General features: G+C 41.1%; 1 protein-coding gene across 7 annotated transcripts in view; it reads left to right on the forward strand.

Annotated features, from left to right (window-relative positions):
* The window catches only part of TNIK (TRAF2 and NCK interacting kinase), a 415,592-nt gene that overhangs the window by 237,129 nt on the left and 160,983 nt on the right, over nt 1-17,480 (forward strand). For all 7 annotated transcript variants that reach the window (XM_066241478.1, XM_066241483.1, XM_066241479.1 and 4 more), the window contains exon 4: nt 14,318-14,443. In XM_066241478.1, coding sequence (XP_066097575.1) covers nt 14,318-14,443 — 126 coding nt within the window. The remainder of the gene's footprint in view (nt 1-14,317; nt 14,444-17,480) is intronic.

Consider the following 17,480-nt stretch of genomic DNA (forward strand, 5'->3'; position numbering starts at 1 on the left):
TCTAGAGCCGTCAGCGGTGTATTGAGGTCTCCAAGTATGATTGTATTTTTGTCAGTTTTTGTTTTAAGGTCAATAAGTAGCTGTCTTATATATTTTGGTGCTCCTTGGTTTGGTGCATATATATTAAGAATTGTTATGTCTTCTTGATTCAGTGTCCCCTTAGCCATTATGAAATGGCCATTTTTGTCTCTGAGTACTTTTGTTGTCTTGTAGTCAGCACTATCAGATATGAGTATTGCTACGCCTGCTTTTTTTTGGATGTTATTTGCTTGGAGTATTGTTTTCCAGCCTTTCACTTTGAATTTGTTTTTATCCTAGTTACTTAGATGAGTTTCCTGTAGGCAGCATACAGTTGGATTTTCTTTTTTAATCCATTCTGCTACTCTGTGTCTTTTTATTGGTGAGTTTAATCAGTTTACATTTAGTGTAATTATTGACACTTGTGTCAATAATGCCCTATTGCCATTTTATACATTGCTTTCTGTTAGTTTTGTGTCTTGTTTGATCCTTCTCTTTCGTTTTTCTATCTTTTGTTTTTATTTCGTTGTATTCCATACATCTTTCCACTGTTGCTATCTTTTTTATCTCATGTACTTCTGTGGTGGTTTTTTCAATGGTGGTTACCTTTAAGTAATGAAAAGGGTTCCTACCCTGTTCATTGTAGCACACTATTTTGTGAGTACTTTTGCACTCCATCGTCCTTTGCTACTGTTAATCTCCATCCTCTCCCCCCTTTCTTTTTGTTGTTGTCACAGTTTAAATTTGGTTTTATTGTCTTCTTCTTGGAGCTTTTACTTGTGGCTTTATTTTTTTTTGTTCTTTGTATCTGATTGGAGAACCCCCTTTAGTAATTCCTGGAGTGGGGGTTTTCTGATGATAAATTCCCTCATCTTTTCTGTATCTGTGAATGTTTTTATTTCTCCTTCATATTTGAAGGATAGCTTTGATGAGTATAGTATTCGTTGCTGAAAGTTCCTCTCTTTCAGGACTTTAAATATTGGGGTCCACTCTCTTCTAGCTTGTAGAGTTTCTGCTGAGAAATCTGATGATAATCTAATGGGCCTTCTTTTATATGTTGTATTCTTCTTTTCCCTGGCTGCCTTGAGAGTTTTTTCTCTGCCATTGGTTTGTGCCAGTTTCATTATGATGTGCCTTGGAGTAGGTTTGTTGGGGTTAAGAAAACTTGGAGTTCTGTTTGCTTCATGAATTTGAGGCTTTAGTTCTTTCCACAGGCTTGGGAAGTTCTCATGTATTATTTATTTGAGTATGTTCTCCATTCCATTTTCTCTCTCTTCTCCCTCTGATATACCTATTATTCTTATGTTATTCTTTCTGATGGAGTCAGATAATTCTTGTAGGGCTATCTCATTTTTTTTAATTTTTGAGTCTCTTTCTTCCTCTCTCTGTTGTGCCTCAAGTTGCTTGTCTTCTATTTCACTAATCCTCTCTTCTATCTGGCCTGTTCTATTAGCCAAGCTTGTTGCTTCGTTTTTCAGCTCGTGAATTGAGTTTTTCATCTCTGTTTGATTTGTTTTTATAGTTTCAATTTCCTTGGACATATATTCTTTGTGTTCATTGAGTTGTTTTCTGAGCTCCCTAAATTGCCTTTCTGTGTTTTCTTGTATATCTCTGAGTATTTTTAGGATTTCTATCTTGAATTCTCTGTCACTTAACTTCAAGGTTTGCAATATATTAAATTTTTTCTCCTTAGATTTTTCCTCATCTATCTGTGTTATCTCTCTTTCTTTTGTATCCATGATATTCTATTTTCTCTTCCTTAATGGCATCTGAGGGTGGTTTTGTTGATAGTATTAATGAGATTTAATAAAAAATAAAAAGTTAAAAAATAAAAAATCGAAAAAAGTTGTGTTTTTTTTAATTAATAATGAAATAAAGAAAAATAAAATAAAATAAAAATTAAAAAAAAGGAAATTATTCCCCCCCTCCTTTTTTCCTCTCCTCTTCTCTCCCCTCTTTCTTGAGAAAATTTTGTGGTGAACTGTGAATTATATTGTATTTAATAGAACAAACAATGCCTGTAATGGAGGGCCTGAATTGCAGAAAAGTAATAAAGGGGCAAGAAAAAAAAAATAATAATAAAAAAATAAAATAAAATAAAAAAGGGGGAGTATGAACCCACAAAAAGCAAATAATGAAAAAATTTGGATCAAGAATAAAATGATTTGCATTTAGGTGTTGGTTGACTAAGAGTTATGATGAGAGGAGTAAGAGGGAAACAGGAAAATGGGGGGACAAATTAAAAAATTACTATTGTATTTAGTGGAACAAGAGCTTGATAAAATGGAGAGCCAGGGATGGGAGCACTCCTAGTGAGTTAAAAAGGTGAAGTAAAAACCCCCCAAAATGCCACAAACATAAGTTTGAGTCCCAGATAAAATAATTTGTTCGTTATTGAGGTTTGAATGAGAGGAGACGTAAAGGACAAAGGACGAAACTAATATAGAGGGAGAAAAGAAAGAGAGAGAGAGAGAAAAAAGAGGGAACCACTAAAAGAAGAAAAAAGAAAAAAGAGGGGAGAGAGAGAGAGTTAAGGGTTTTGGAGTGCAACCCTCATAGAGAGAAAGGAAGAGGAGAGAAAAGATAATGGGAGATGTAACACTTATGGGTAGTGTAGTTCAAGGAAAGGAGAGAGTAAGACTGGCAGAGAGTTAATCGGCCAAATTGGAGGAGGAAAAAAAATATCAAGAATGAAGATAAGAGAAACAAACGAACAAATATAATAAAATGTGATAGGTTATAAAGTCTGCAGATTATTCTTGATTTTGAGAGGTTATTTTCTTGCTTTTTCTTTTTTCTCCCTCTTCCTGGTCGGTGACTCTGTACCTCGGGTTCTGCCCCTTTGGCACGCTCAGGTAGAGGTTTGCAGTTGATAAGTCTCTATGGTGATGTCATGTATTGTGCTTCAGTCTCATTGGAAGTCGAGGCTCATTAGCATTTATAGGCTCCGACAGTGAGAGAGTCTGTGTTCCTGGAGCCTCTCTCCTAGTCTTTCCTTCCTCAATTAGTAGCCTGAGAATCCAGCTTTGGGGTTGCTGCTGCCTCTGCCTGGATAGTAAGAGGCTCAAAGAGCTGGCAACTCCCCACTCTATTCCCACTCAGCACAGGGCTCTGGGTAAGGCTCAGTCAGTCAGAGCCGCTAGCATAATCAGCAGAGGCTTCCGCCCACTCAAAGACCTCTGGCTCTGCCACTCTGTCCGGTAACATGGGCGGGCGCCCACTCCCGGGGCGCTTGGAGGAAACTCTCGTTCACTATCTGCACGCGCAGACCAGGATGTTAGACCGGAAGTCTTGCCCTCTGAGTGAAACCCCCCGCCCGCATTGAAAAGTTCCAGCGTTGGAATTGGCTCTCGCTCTGTCCCTGTGTGCGGCTTTTTCAAGGCGGTTGGGCGGCCTGAGACTCCGCCCTCGGCTCACACAAAGGCCCCCAACTCTGCCCCTCCGTGGGACAACATGGGCTCCCACTCCCGAGGTGCTGGGAGGAGTCTCCTGCCCACTCTCCGTGTGCGCAGACCAGGATGTGAGGCTGGAGTCTTGCCCTCTGAGTGAAACCTCCCGCCCGCACTGAAAAGTTCCAGTGTTGGAATTAGCTCTCGCTCCCTCCCTGTGTGCGGCTCTCCCAGAGTGCTGGGGCGGCCCGGAGGCTCTGACTGTGCCTCTCTGTGGGGTAACACGGGCGCACCCTCCCGGGGCTTTGGAAGGAATCTCTTGCCCACTATCTGCGCGCGGCAACCAGGAGATCAGGTAAAATGGCAGCCCCGCTTGTCTTTCTTTGTCTGCGTTTGGCGCGAGTGTTAGCTTGTATTGCCCGGGTTGTCACAGGAACAGTTTTTCCTCGGCTTGGATCTCCGTGCCACAGCCGGGTTCGGCCATTTGTGCCGCGGCCTGGATCTCTTCACCCCCTTTGCCTGCCTTAGTTTCTATATTCTCAGTTTCCAGTGAAAACCGCCCTGTTTAGGTTAGTGAGGAAGGCAGAGCATTTCTTACTCCCTATTTCCTTCGGGGTTTGGTTATATATTTAGCCAATTTTTCACTCGATCATACCTTTGGGTGTATTGTGAAACATCTGGAGGCTCCAAGGATAGGTTTTTCTGTTTCTGGTTGAAGATCTTGTTGAGGTTTGGGGGAGATTTATCGGTATCGCTTCCTACCCCGCCACTACTCTGATGTCATCTCCTGAAACCAATTCTTAAATTATTGTTTTTATTCTATACCACTTCTTTTTTTTTTTTTGGTAAAACATAGCCATAAAGAGAACTGGATGTGATACTTGTGTCCTTCCAGTTTTAAATCTGAGACACTTCCAAAGTTGCTAATACTTGTTTCTGAATTAGTGCTTAAACTCAAGCTAAGTCTTTGAAGTTTTTTTATTTTTCTGAAATAATTATGGAAATTTCTGCATTTCATCACTTTTGGGGATTCCTTCCTAGCTAGATTTGTATATTTTAGATTTTTCTAAACATCTAAACAAAATTAGTCCTCCTAGGGCAGTGTTTTCCAAAGTGGACAGCCAACATCACTGAGCTCTCAGCTCCCCGTGGGTGTTCATGAGAAACACCAGTCCCCAGGTCTGCTGCCGGACTTGGAGGAAGAGCCTCAAACCTGCTTCCCTCAGGCTTCCTGGGAGCTTCCTGCACACTGACCTCAGGGGAGCACTGGACTAAGGTCTTACGTTTACAGCTTCCTGGCCAACTAGTGTGGAGAGACTATGATTCTTTGATAAATCCTCATCTTTGTTTGGACAAAAACGTGTGATGTAAACTAGTTTCTTTACAGTAACATCTTGAAATCTATGTAGGACTTAATGAGATAATGACTTATTTTCGTAGACTTCCACCTTTACAGTGACTAGTGCTGATCACACTACTGAGGAAACTTTGGATTGTAGTACCGATGCCCCACTTAAACTGAGTGAAGCTGAAACCAGAATTTACTGGCTTGTGTATTTTTAAAGAAAAATCTCAACAGGAGCCTAGAAGTCACATGATGTGATTAGGAGTTTTATCTGCCACCATCTCTGGGCTCTGTCTCTTTCCCACCAGCTACTTCATGTTCTAGTAAATTCCTTACCCTTAGTTGCAGCAAAAGTGCCAGTCTGAGTATCAGTTATCCCAGCTTGGGTCATGTCACCATCCCCAAACCAAACTCTCTTTCTCTTGAGCCACATCTGGGTTGCGGTGGCTAACGCTGGAGACTATCATAGGAACTGAGAGTTGGAAGCATGGTTCCTCACAGAAAAACCGAGAGCTATCAGAGGAAAGGTGAGAAGGATGCTGGGTAGGCAAAAACAGGAGAATGATATTACTATGGCATCATATATCATTATAGTGGATGTGTTTAACACTGATGTGGTCCTAAGTAAAGTACCTCCCTGCTTCACATTTTTTATATTTCAACCAAAAAGAATAATAATAATGGTAATTAACATTGGTGGAGTGGTTATTTGCCAGAATTCTTAAATATTTTGTTTATATTAATTTATTTCATCCCCTCAATAACACAGAAAACGGATTCTATTTTTAATCCCTCTGTAGAGATGAGAACACCACGCGAGGAGCTCTTGCTCGTGTAGCCAGTAATGGCAGTGAGTCAGCCTGAGCAGCCCGACTCTCTTTTCTGTCCACCCCCTTTCCACATCGCTGAGCTCCTCAAGAAATAAAGAAGGGGAGTTAGTGTTCAATTTAGTATGGTTTTTCATTAATTTATTCAATAAACATTTACTAACTATCTCCTTTATGTCAGGCACTACAAATTCAAAGATGAAGGAAGTGCTCTTTTGCCTGAAGGTGCGCTCACAATAACACAACTTTATCCTAAATATTTATAAGTAAAGCTAATCTGTTTTACAACAAACTTACAAAATTCATAAACAAAATTACTGAGTTTGATGTGACAGTGAGGAGTAGTAATTAAGCCTAGGAGGACTATCAGATGAGGGCATTCCTGGCCAAGGAAGCAGCCTGGGCCAAGGTGTGGGGTTGAGAGAGCATGGGCATGCTCTGGGAAGTATACTACCTAGTTAAAGATCAAAATCTGGGGGCCCTGGCTGGTTGGCTCAGCGGTAGAGCGTCGGCCTGGTGTGCGGGGGACCCGGGTTCGATTCCCGGCCAGGGCACATAGGAGAGGCGCCCATTTGCTTCTCCACCCCCCTCCTTCCTCTCTGTCTCTTTCTTCCCCTCCCGCAGCCGAGGCTCCATTGGAGCAAGGATGGCCTAGGCGCTGGGGATGGCTCCTTGGCCTCTGCCCCAGGCGCTAGAGTGGCTCTGGTCGCGGCGGAGCGACGCCCCAGAGGGGCAGAGCATTGCCCCCTGGTGGGCAGAGCATCACCCCTGGTGGGCGTGCCGGGTGGATCTCGGTCGGGCGCATGCGGGAATCTGTCTGACTGTCTCTCCCCGTTTCCAGCTTCAGAAAAATACAAAAAAAAAAAAAAAAAAGAGTGGAGGTTGACCTTGATTGCCTGGTTCAGGTATTGTCAGGTTTCTCCAGTATGAGAAAAAAAAAAAAATGTGGGGAGGAGAGAGTGACACGAGATGAACTTAGGCCAGGTCATGAAGGAATTAAATGCGATGACGAGGACTTTTGTAAGGTTTTCACAAATAGTTATAGGCAAATATTCAATATGTACAAGAGATACAAGGAGAGTTTTTTGTTTGTTTTTTACAAGGGGTAGGAGGCTATATAAGTCATGGCTTGTTTGCCCAAACTCCTGCTAAAGCCGTTGTGGGGCCAGAAGTTGAATCGCAAAGTAGCATCCTGGGACCAGCCTACTACTAGAAGGATCCACCCTTCTTCACTGAGTTTCTAGGTCTGTCTTAGGTACTGAGTCCTGAAGGTGAAGACTGGGACCCGTCTGCATCTCTCTGAAGAGTGAGGAAATGGCCTTCTCACAGTAGCTTCCGGTAGAGTACTTCACCCATGATTAATGAACTCAGTGAATGTTTGCTAAAATTGGACAAAATAAAAAAAAAATCTTACCATCTTGAGTTGTTTGGAAGAGTCAGGGGGACACGTGACTCTGAAGTACATTTGGTTGCTTCCTTTCAAAGGGAGGCAGTTTGGTGGAGTGATTATTAGCACAGCGCAAAATATTAATAATTATGACAACAACAATCTTGGTCAAAATAAAGTTGATAGCATTGATTGAGGGTTTATTATGTGCCAAGCACTGAACTTACTACTTAAAACAACATATATTAACTCATGTAATCCTCAAAACAACTCCCACCAGGGAACACTGCTATTACATCCATTTTACAAATGAGGACTTAAAAGCACAAAGACCCTAAATAACTTGTCTGAGCCACACAGGCTACTGCCAGCAAGGTTAAAGTTAAGATCCAGCCAGTCAGGTGTGCCCACTGCTTGCACAGCCCTGTCATGACAGTGAGAGCGGGGGTATCACCAGAGCATGGCCTTTGGATTCAGATAACAGCCCACAGGAATTGAAGACATAAGTCGCTCCATTTATTGTAGATGTTCCCCACTTGAATGACAGCACTACTAGGGTTAAAACATATTTGCTTCTGGGTGTGTTGAGCATAAGTCTATTTATTAATTCGTGGTTTCCTTGGGAGTTGTACATTAGGGCAGCAATGGCTGTGAGAAAGATGCACGTCAGACTTGTGTAATCTGCTTCTCTAAGGGCCACCACCTCTGTGTAAGAGAGAGCAGGTTAGCCTAACGATCAAGAGGAGCAATGGAAAGCATCCCCCTTAGCTGGTCTTTGCAAGTTTTTTGGGGGGCTTAGCACTATTTCTTTTATGGTAGTGACATACACATAACGTGTGATCTATCATTTTGACTATTACACTGTGCAATTCAGTGCCATTTAGTAGATGCCAGTTTTGACATTTCATAGCTCTCTTACCCTGAACATGTTGCTTAGGCTTTCCTCTTCCACGTGTTTCAGTGTGGATAATATCACTTCCCTCATAAAGTCAGTGTGAAAAATAAATATAGTTATTTATAAAGCATTTGAGGACAGTATGTCAAGCACAGTGTTCAGTGCATATTGTTATTATGGCATCTCTTGCAAACATTTTCCTTTTTCTCTCCCTGGCAACAGTGATCTCAGAGAGAACATGCCACGCCCCCTTCTGTGCAGGGCCTTGGCAGCCTCTGCTTTTTACCAGGAAAATGGCACCTTCCGCAGGCACACCTCATCACACTTTTTCTTTCTTCCCAAGTGGGTCACTCCCACACAAGGGCTTTAGAATTCATCTCAAACTTGGCTTTCTTGGGGCTTTTCCCACTGACGCCCCCAATTAGACCAGCTACCCATCCTCTCATGTTACTGATTTTGCATGCATCTCTGTCCTTCAATTTCCATCTGTGTAAGTTTCATTGTGGCAGAACTTGAACCTTTATGCCTATTGTATTATTATGCTGTTAGCATTTAGCCTTGTGCCTGGGACATAGGGGCACTTTTTGAGTGAATTTACTTTACTTAGTTTAGGATTACCAGATACAGCAAATCCAGGAGCTGCCTGCAGAATGTTTGGTAAAGTCACGAGTTCTGTCAGTGCTTAGTGAAGAGATGTGGGCTTCAGCAGCTCACTGACCTACTTTGGGTCTGTTTTCTTAGATCCATAAAAATACAGTTCACAGCTGCATAACCCTACCTTGAGATACTTTCAGGGGATTTACACATACTTAATTCTCATGTAGAATATGTATATTTTAACATTTCATAAACTGTGGTTTAAAAACAAACTCAAACTGCATCTATTGTATACCAACTTTTAAGGCGCTGGAAAATGGCAGCTTCTCCACTCAGGTGCAGAACGTCATTCAGTAGAAGGACTTCACAGCATGCTCTTTCAAAGTAACTGTGACCAAAACTTTTTTAAAAAGGAATTGGTACCATTTGCAATTATTTTATCTTAGGAAATGTAGTTTTTCTCTATCCTTTTGAACCAGAACAAAACCAAAGATTAATAATATGTCAAAACGTATATTGTGACTTTAAACTTCCTTCAAAAAGTCTAATTTTGTATTCACTAAAACAGCCTCCTTGTTGTCATTGATTATAACCAGATTAAACTTACTACATAATCAAACTAAGTATTTACTGCTTTAGATGTCTAGTTTTGTTGGTACTATTTCTTGGCATCTTAGGTAAAATTTCTACTGAAAGAATTATTAAAATTCTCCAGACTATTAAAAATTTTTTTTAAATTATATCCTAGAAAATGTTAGCAATCCCTTTGAATTCTAGTAGTCGATGATTCTTTAACAAAATATTTCTTCTACTTTTTGTCACATTTAGTCAACAATGAAGGTGAGAATGATAGGCAAGTTAATACAAAGGCCTGCATAATGCCAACAGCTACTCCAGAAAGCAGGGCAGGGGAGCAGGAGCAGCAGCAGCTGTAGCCAGGGTGCACGTATTTGGAGGTTCGGCACTTATGAGTACACACCACGTATTTCCTTCAACGTGACCAGTCCTTGGATTGCTATAAGGATCACATAGTTTTATTCCTGTTCCATGGTTTATTAGAGAGCACACTAATATTGAATGTCTTATTAATCCATCTTTAAATCCTAGCATACTGTAGGTGCTTATAATGTATTCCTCTGTGTAATAAATATGCAACTTAAAATCCCTTCATTATCTCCTGAAATCATTCATAAACAGATACTATTATTGTGTGCTAACAAGTACCTTTAATTGCAGGACGAGTGGCAGGTATTTTTTCAGCTCTGGATTAGGATGCCAGTAAACTTCCTTCATGAATAGCAACTTTGGCTCTATTACCATGCTTGAGTAATTGACCTTCTACCAGGAGTTTCCAGAATGGAATTAAGACCACTGGCTTGCAGAAAGACGAATCTGTCTTTGGAGTAAGACAGATCTGGCTATGAATCTCAGCTTTAACATTTAAAATACGAACTGTCTCAAATTCTTTTTCCTCATTTGTAAAATAGGATCATTAAACACCTCTACTTCATAGACCTGTTCTGAGTACTAATTAAGATACTACGCACACAGCCTCTGGGACATAGTGAATACTGCATAAGTCTGGCTTTTGCTGTTTTGTTACCATGGTCATGATCATTGTATCATCATCAAAGGTAGTTAGTGGCTTAAAAGCCTCCCCTGGAATCATCCATTTCTTTGCATTTGAAAGTCTCCCTTTCTTCACATGGTTGTCAGCCTCCAAGGAGGCCAGTCCTGGTAGTTTTCCAGTGAGCTTGATCCTTATGCTTCATTCTTAAGACATAAGAATAGTTCACTTACAAAATAGAAGATTTCTCTCTCTTACAACTTTGTAATCTAATTCTAGCCTCAGTTGTTGCGTTTGTCTTTTTAAGAACAGTGTAACCCGTTTCCTTCAATGAGCCATATTGTGAGAGGGTGGATTGCTTGTTGACGGGTTAAATGAATTCTTATAGTCAAAGTAAGTATCTCCCTTTCCATTTCACTGAAAATTTACTACCATCTTTGCCCTAGACTAGAAGTCTGGATAAAGAGTAGCCTTGAACACCTGATGAATTGCATGGTCACTTACAAGATTATGTGAGATCAAGATCAAGAGCTACATACCCATGGCCCACAGTGGTTCCATATTGTGTTTGAAACACTGCAGTTTAAACCTAAAATTCAAATCACTCACATTCTTGCCCTCCTACACTTGATATTTATTTTTTGGTTGAAAAGATTAATAACACAGTTTACTTGTATTGCATGTTATAAATGTCACATAGAGGCCTGACCTGTGGTGGCGCAGTGGATAAAGCGTCGACCTGGAAATGCTGAGGTCGCCGGTTCAAAACCCTGGGCTTGCCTGGTCAAGGCACATATGGGAGTTGATGCTTCCAGCTCCTCCCCCTTCTCTCTCTCTGTCTCTCCTCTCTCTCCCTCTCTCTCTCCTCTCTAAAAATAAATAAATAAAATAAAAAAAAATTAAAAAAAAAAATGTCACATAGTTCATTTAATTATCACAAAAGACTGGGCTATATAATATTATTATTATAAAATCTGTATCTCATTATAGTAGCTGAGAAAGCTTGGCTCCAAAAGGAAGGTTATTGAGATCACACAGCCAAGAATGAGTGGAGCCCAAGACAAATGTGTCCCCGCCTGCCCACCTTCATTTTCTGACTCAGCGCGTACGCTTTCTTCACTGTCATGTCACCTCAGTTTACCTTTGCAAAGTGATGGAGAATCTACTGACTTCTGATTTCCAATACTATTTATTTTGGACTTAATTCTTAACCAAATTACACTGTGAACTGTTTCACAAGTTCTTATTTTTTTTACTGATACGGTAAGCTTTTTTTAGATGCTCCCTTCCCCAGCCCTCTCCTCTGATTTTCCCACATCATTCACTGTCCTGTTGAGAACCTGGGAGGCAGGCAGCAAATACTTGTAGGACCAGACTGATGCCTCACTAAGTGTGACCGAAGCCATCAGGCTGCGGTTGGGCATGATTGGTACTTTTACTCACGCAGTTGCTTCTTTCATCGACACATCTGCATGCCAGGCTACCCACGGAAACTCTCGGGTTTGTTTTCTTTCCTTTCTATTTAGGCTTCCCTAAAATATTGATATGTCCGCTCACATCCTACCTTCATCCACAATTATTGGACCCTACCTGGTGTGCTTAAAATAGCTAATATGCACCACGATAAGACAGTTGAGGCACATTTCAGGGACCTTTCTAGAAGCTGAAGGTCCGTGAAGGTCATTCTTTCCTGAGGCCTGTGGTGAAGGTTTCAGAAGCTGCAGGGAAGGATTTTGTTGGCCAGCAGAATGCCATCTCCCCTTTCAGCCACCATCCCATCCCCTCACTCCCCTCCATGGTTAGGGCCATATGCTCCTCCTTAGCTCAGCGTCCCAATCGTGCATTTTGTTTTTAGATTACCTAGTCTTCAATTTAGGTAAGCCGTGGGATGTGTAGCCTGCTTGGTTTTGTGTGGTTAAGAAATGTCAGCATTTCACCACTCTCCTTAGCTCATTCTTACCAGTTCATTTCAAGCATCACTAATACTGTGCTAAGGGGTTGGGCCTTTGTAGGCATTCATTATTTCATTTACATTTATTCACAGGCACTTTGCTAGATGCTGGGAGGTTCTAAAAGGCAGAAGATTCCTGTTAAGATTTGTACAGGGAGGAGATACTTAAATGATTAGACAGATAAGTGGGGGTTCCAGCTTTGGTGGGTGCTACAAAGGAAGAGACACATGGTGACCCACAGGGCTGGACTCACATCAGACAGAGCAGAGAGCTTTGCTAGGGAAGGGAACTGAGATCTAAAGGCAGAGGAGAGCTTATAATTTCTAGAGAAGAGAATCAGGTGAAAGGGAAGTTATGGTACAGAATGACCCATACCTCCAACCTTGACCAGCAAATGTGGCACAGATGTGAAGAAGTGTAGGGGATGGATAAGATATAGTGGGGGTTGAGGGGGGGAACTTGACATTGCCTGAGAGAGTCAGGGAAGATGTCAATTAAATTCAATCAAAAATGATGAGTAGAAATTGTGTGAAGAAGAGGAAGCGAAGAGGTATCACCTGAGAGACTGCAGAATGGCCCAGAATGTGGATGGGCAAGGAAACGGGGACACACTCTGAGGGTCTCAGGTCATGGTGACACCTTGTACTTAGGCATCATCGTTCCTACTGCTGCATCTAAAACAATTTCACTGGGATAAAAAATTTTCCTACCAACCTTAAAAATGAAATACTATTTTTAAATCCAACTGATACGTGCATATTAAAATAAAATTATAGAAGAACGCAAATACTTTCCATCAGTGATGCCAGGGGAGGGGACTAAAATAACCCAAGTTGGTGGGCTCGGAATTGAAGCTCAGAGTGGATGAAGCCTGGAGGAGTTCACTTCCGCTCTGGGAGAGTTGCCTCTTTCACAGCTGTGGCACTGCCACGTGTCCCCTCCCCTTTCATGTTGAGTTTCCTGAGGCTGAGGTGGGTACTCCTGCTCTGGGAGAGTTGCCTCTTTCACAGCTGTGGCACTGCCACGTGTTCCCTCCCCTTTCATGTTGAGTTTCCTGAGGCTGAGGTGGGTACTCCTGCTCTGGGAGAGTTGCCTCTTTCACAGCTGTGGCACTGCCACGTGTCCCCTCCCCTTTCATGTTGAGTTTCCTGAGGCTGAGGTGGGTACTCCTGCTCTGGGAGAGTTGCCTCTTTCACAGCTGTGGCACTGCCACGTGTCCCCTCTCCTTTCATGTTGAGTTTCCTGAGGCTGAGGTGGGTACTCCTGCTCTGGGAGAGTTGCCTCTTTCACAGCTGTGGCACTGCCACGTGTTCCCTCTCCTTTCATGTTGAGTTTCCTGAGGCTGAGGTGGACACTTCCGCTCTGGGAGAGTTGCCTCTCTTTCACAGCTGTGGCACTGCCATGTGTCCCCTCCCCTTTCATGTTGAGTTTCCTGAGGCTGCGGTGGGTACTCCTCCTTTCATGTTGAGTTTCCTGAGGCTGCGGTGGGTACTCCTCCTTTCATGTTGAGTTTCCTGAGGCTGCGGTGGGTACTCCTCCTTTCATGTTGAGTTTCCTGAGGCTGAGGTGGGTACTCCTCCTTTCATGTTGAGTTTCCTGAGGCTGAGGTGGGTACTCCTCCTTTCATGTTGAGTTTCCTGAGGCTGAGGTGGGTACTCCTCCTTTCATGTTGAGTTTCCTGAGGCTGCGGTGGGTACTCCTCCTTTCATGTTGAGTTTCCTGAGGCTGAGGTGGGTACTCCTCCTTTCATGTTGAGTTTCCTGAGGCTGCGGTGGGTACTCCTGCTCTGGGAACTCCCTCCCCAGATCCAGGGAGCTTATCCTCACTCCCTTTCTCATCTGACTTTCATCATCTTCAGTCAGGTACTTCGATCAAAGACGACTTCAAAGAAAATGAACTTAAATTTTAGATATGAGTTCATATTTTTTCCTTTCACTTCCTAAACCCTTTCTATATCAGATACACCCAGTGTTAGGTGTGTGGTGGACACAGTTCCCAGAGGCGTAGAGTGAGTCTTATCTCAGTAGCCTGTCGACTTTGATCTTTTTTTGCTGGTGAAGGAATGAAGTGTTTTGTTTTATTCCCCCCTCCCCCCAGCAAACTTGCTATGCCTATTTGCTATACAAACAGAAGACCCCTTAGATTGCTAGTGTGTGGTCTTGCACATTGTTTCTTTGTGGTCAAGAAAGTCAAGTTATATAATAATTATGCTTGTTCATCACCACAGAAGAAAAAACTTAAGAAAGAACTTATGTCATTGATTTATGTAGATAGTAATGAAATACCGAATTGTACTAAGACATAGATTTTCATGACTGAATATTAATTATTCTAATACAGGATGAAGAGGAAGAAATCAAACAAGAAATTAACATGTTGAAGAAATATTCTCATCACCGGAATATTGCTACATACTATGGTGCTTTTATCAAAAAGAACCCACCTGGCATGGATGACCAACTCTGGGTATGTAGTGCTCCCCAAACTTATTTTTCTTACATGAAAAACACCTAGTACTAAATGGTACGTTTCACTATCCTCATGACTAAATTTGATTAAGGAACTTTTTGGAAACCTTTAGCCTTATTATTTCCCTAATATTGAGTTTTCCAGGTTTTTTCTCATTTCCTTAAACACCTCTCTGCCTCTTCAGTATCTCACTCAGTCTTCTATCTTGATGTGGACCATTCTTTTTTTTTTTTTTTTGTACAGAGACAGAGAGAGAGTCAGAGAGAAGGATAGACAGGGACAGACAGACAGGAATGAAGAGAGATGAGAAGCATCAATCATCAGTTTTTCGTAGTGACACCCTAGTTGTTCATTGATTGCTTTCTCATATGTGCCTTGACCGTGGGCCTTCAGCAGACCGAGTAATCCCTTGCTCAAGCCAGCGACCTTGGGTCCAAGCTGATGAGCTTTTTGCTCAAACCAGATGAGCCTGCACTCAAGCTGGCGACCTCGGGGGTCTTGAACCTGGGTCTTCCGCATCCCAGTCCAACACTCTATCCACTGCGCCACCGCCTGGGCAGGCTTAATGTGGACCATTCTTAAAGCCAGTTGTTAAGTTCTCTGTCCCCCCCCCCCCACTGATGACTACTTATATTGAGTTTTTATTACATTTTGGGCACCATACTATTTTTTTCTGGATTATATAATTTTTTTCTGGCTCTTTGAGGTAAACATCCTCATTTTTTGGATGATGAAACTAAGGTTTACAGAGAGGATAAGCAAACTGTCTCAAGGTCTAAATAGCTAGAAATGGTGCAGTTAGGATCTAAGCAAGCTCTACATGAGTGTTTATCCTATTCTGTCACTGATGTGTATAGATAACTGAAATTAAAATTCTAACTCTTTGAATAAAGCACTTCAGACAGTGTATGATACCATGTAGGTACTCTCAAAGGTTGCTTTTCTTTTCTGCTTCCCATTGTCTATTCAGATATGTGCCCTAGTCCTGCAACTTTGACAGTCTGTGATACAACTTTATTGACTGTCCCACTAATGGTAAGTTCAGTATGTCTGACACCAAAGCCAGTACTCCTGTCCTTGCCCTGCCTGCCCAGATTGCTCTTCTCCCCACTCTCCTGATTTCTGCTACTGGAAGTGTTGTTATTCACCTTATCCTGAAGGAAAACTCATAATACTGTCTTGATTTCACCTACATTTGCCCAGTTTATAACCATTCCATTAGTATAAGCCCATTCAGTGGAAGCCTAGATTTTGGAACTACTTGATATCTCTCTCTCTCTCTCTCTCTCTCTCTCTCACACAAACACACACACCCTCTGTTCATCTCATATGTTGCTCTTAGATTAATGCCTACAAAAATAGCTTTTTAATTCATTTATCATATTGCTCATTTTCCAGAAGTCTTAATATGTGTCTAACACACAAAATTTGCTAAATTATCCAGTGCTTAATATACATCAAATTATGTGTTAAACTACATGTGTCCAGTGACCACTATTTCATGAATAACCTGTCACAGAACTCAGTCTTCAGTGGAAGTTACTCTTAATGCATAAGGCATTTATAGTCCATCTGAGAAGATAGAGCATATACAGTGAACACAAATGGTGATCAGAAAGAATAGAAGAGCCTGACCTGTGGTGGCACAGTGGATAAAGTGTTGACCTGGAACACCGAGGTCTCCAGTTCTAAACCCTGGGCTTCCCTGGTCCAGGCACATATGGGAGTTGATGCTTCCTGCTCCTCCCTCATTTCTCTCTCTGTCTCTCTCTCTCTATCCTCTCTAAAATGAATAAAGTCTTAAAAAACAATTTTTAAAAAGGAATAGAATAATGTTCGCTCAGAAGAGTAAGATTTTCATGTCATTTGATATTGAGTACTCCTATCTTTGGAACCGAAAAGATATGCTGGGAATTTTTTCCCACAAGATACATGAGACCTACCTCTAAATTTAAAATAAAAAAATGTACCTTAGGGTAAGTAAACCCACTTTGCATGATCACATTGATTTTATGTATTTTTATGTGACTTCTTAAAGATTTTAATTGTGACCTCTTAAATGTATGTTAGATGTACATGTGACAATAAAAATGTTAAGATCATAGAAGAAAATAAATGTGACTGTATTTACTAAAAAGAGATATATAAAGTTTCTTACTGTAAAAATGCAAAAAACAAAGTAAAATGCAAATAGTTAATTTAGGGAAAATATTAATTTTATATGTGATGAGAGAATTTAGTAGCTTTTAAAGATGAAGTGTTTTTATAAATCAATAGGAGAGATATGAAACTACTAATAGAAAGACTGAGTTAAGAATAATACATCAATCAATAAGGTAAGAAGTAGCAGTTACCAATAAAGATTTTAAAAAATGTAATCTTACTAAAAATATAAATGCAAAAGAAGATGATAATCAAATACCATTTCTACATAGTAGTTTGCAAAGTTTTGTTTTGTTTTTTTGGTTTTTTTTTTTGTTTTTTGGGCTTTTAAAAAGATTTTATTTATTCATTTGAGAGAGGGGAGAGAGAGAGACGGAGAAGAGGAGGAAGTAGCAGGAAGCAGCATCACTCCCATATGTACCTTGACCAGGCAAGCCTGGGGTTTTGAACCAGGGACCTCAGCATTCCAGGTTGATGATTCATCCACTGCACCATCACAGGTCAGGCTGCGAAGTATTTTTTTTAATGCTATATCCAGAATGGACACCTACTGTTTGTGGAAATAAATATTGGTACAACTTTACTTAAGACCAATTAGAATATATATAGACACACACAGATATCTATCTCCCAATAAAAGTGCTTTACTATAAATGGCTCAATACTTCCACATGCAGGGATGTGTCCTAAATAAATATATGGGCAGCTACTTAAAGATATACGTAGAAGTTAACCAAAAAAGAATAAATTAAGTAAATCAATTAAGAGATGCTAGTCAACCAGTTAAAATGGTCTGTATTTACAAATGAATGTGCATTGAGAATTATCCTAGAATTTTTAAGGCTTTTTTTAGAGGCTAGATTACAGATAA

Source organism: Saccopteryx bilineata, chromosome 8, assembly GCF_036850765.1.
Source record: "Saccopteryx bilineata isolate mSacBil1 chromosome 8, mSacBil1_pri_phased_curated, whole genome shotgun sequence".
NCBI lineage: Eukaryota > Metazoa > Chordata > Mammalia > Chiroptera > Emballonuridae > Saccopteryx > Saccopteryx bilineata.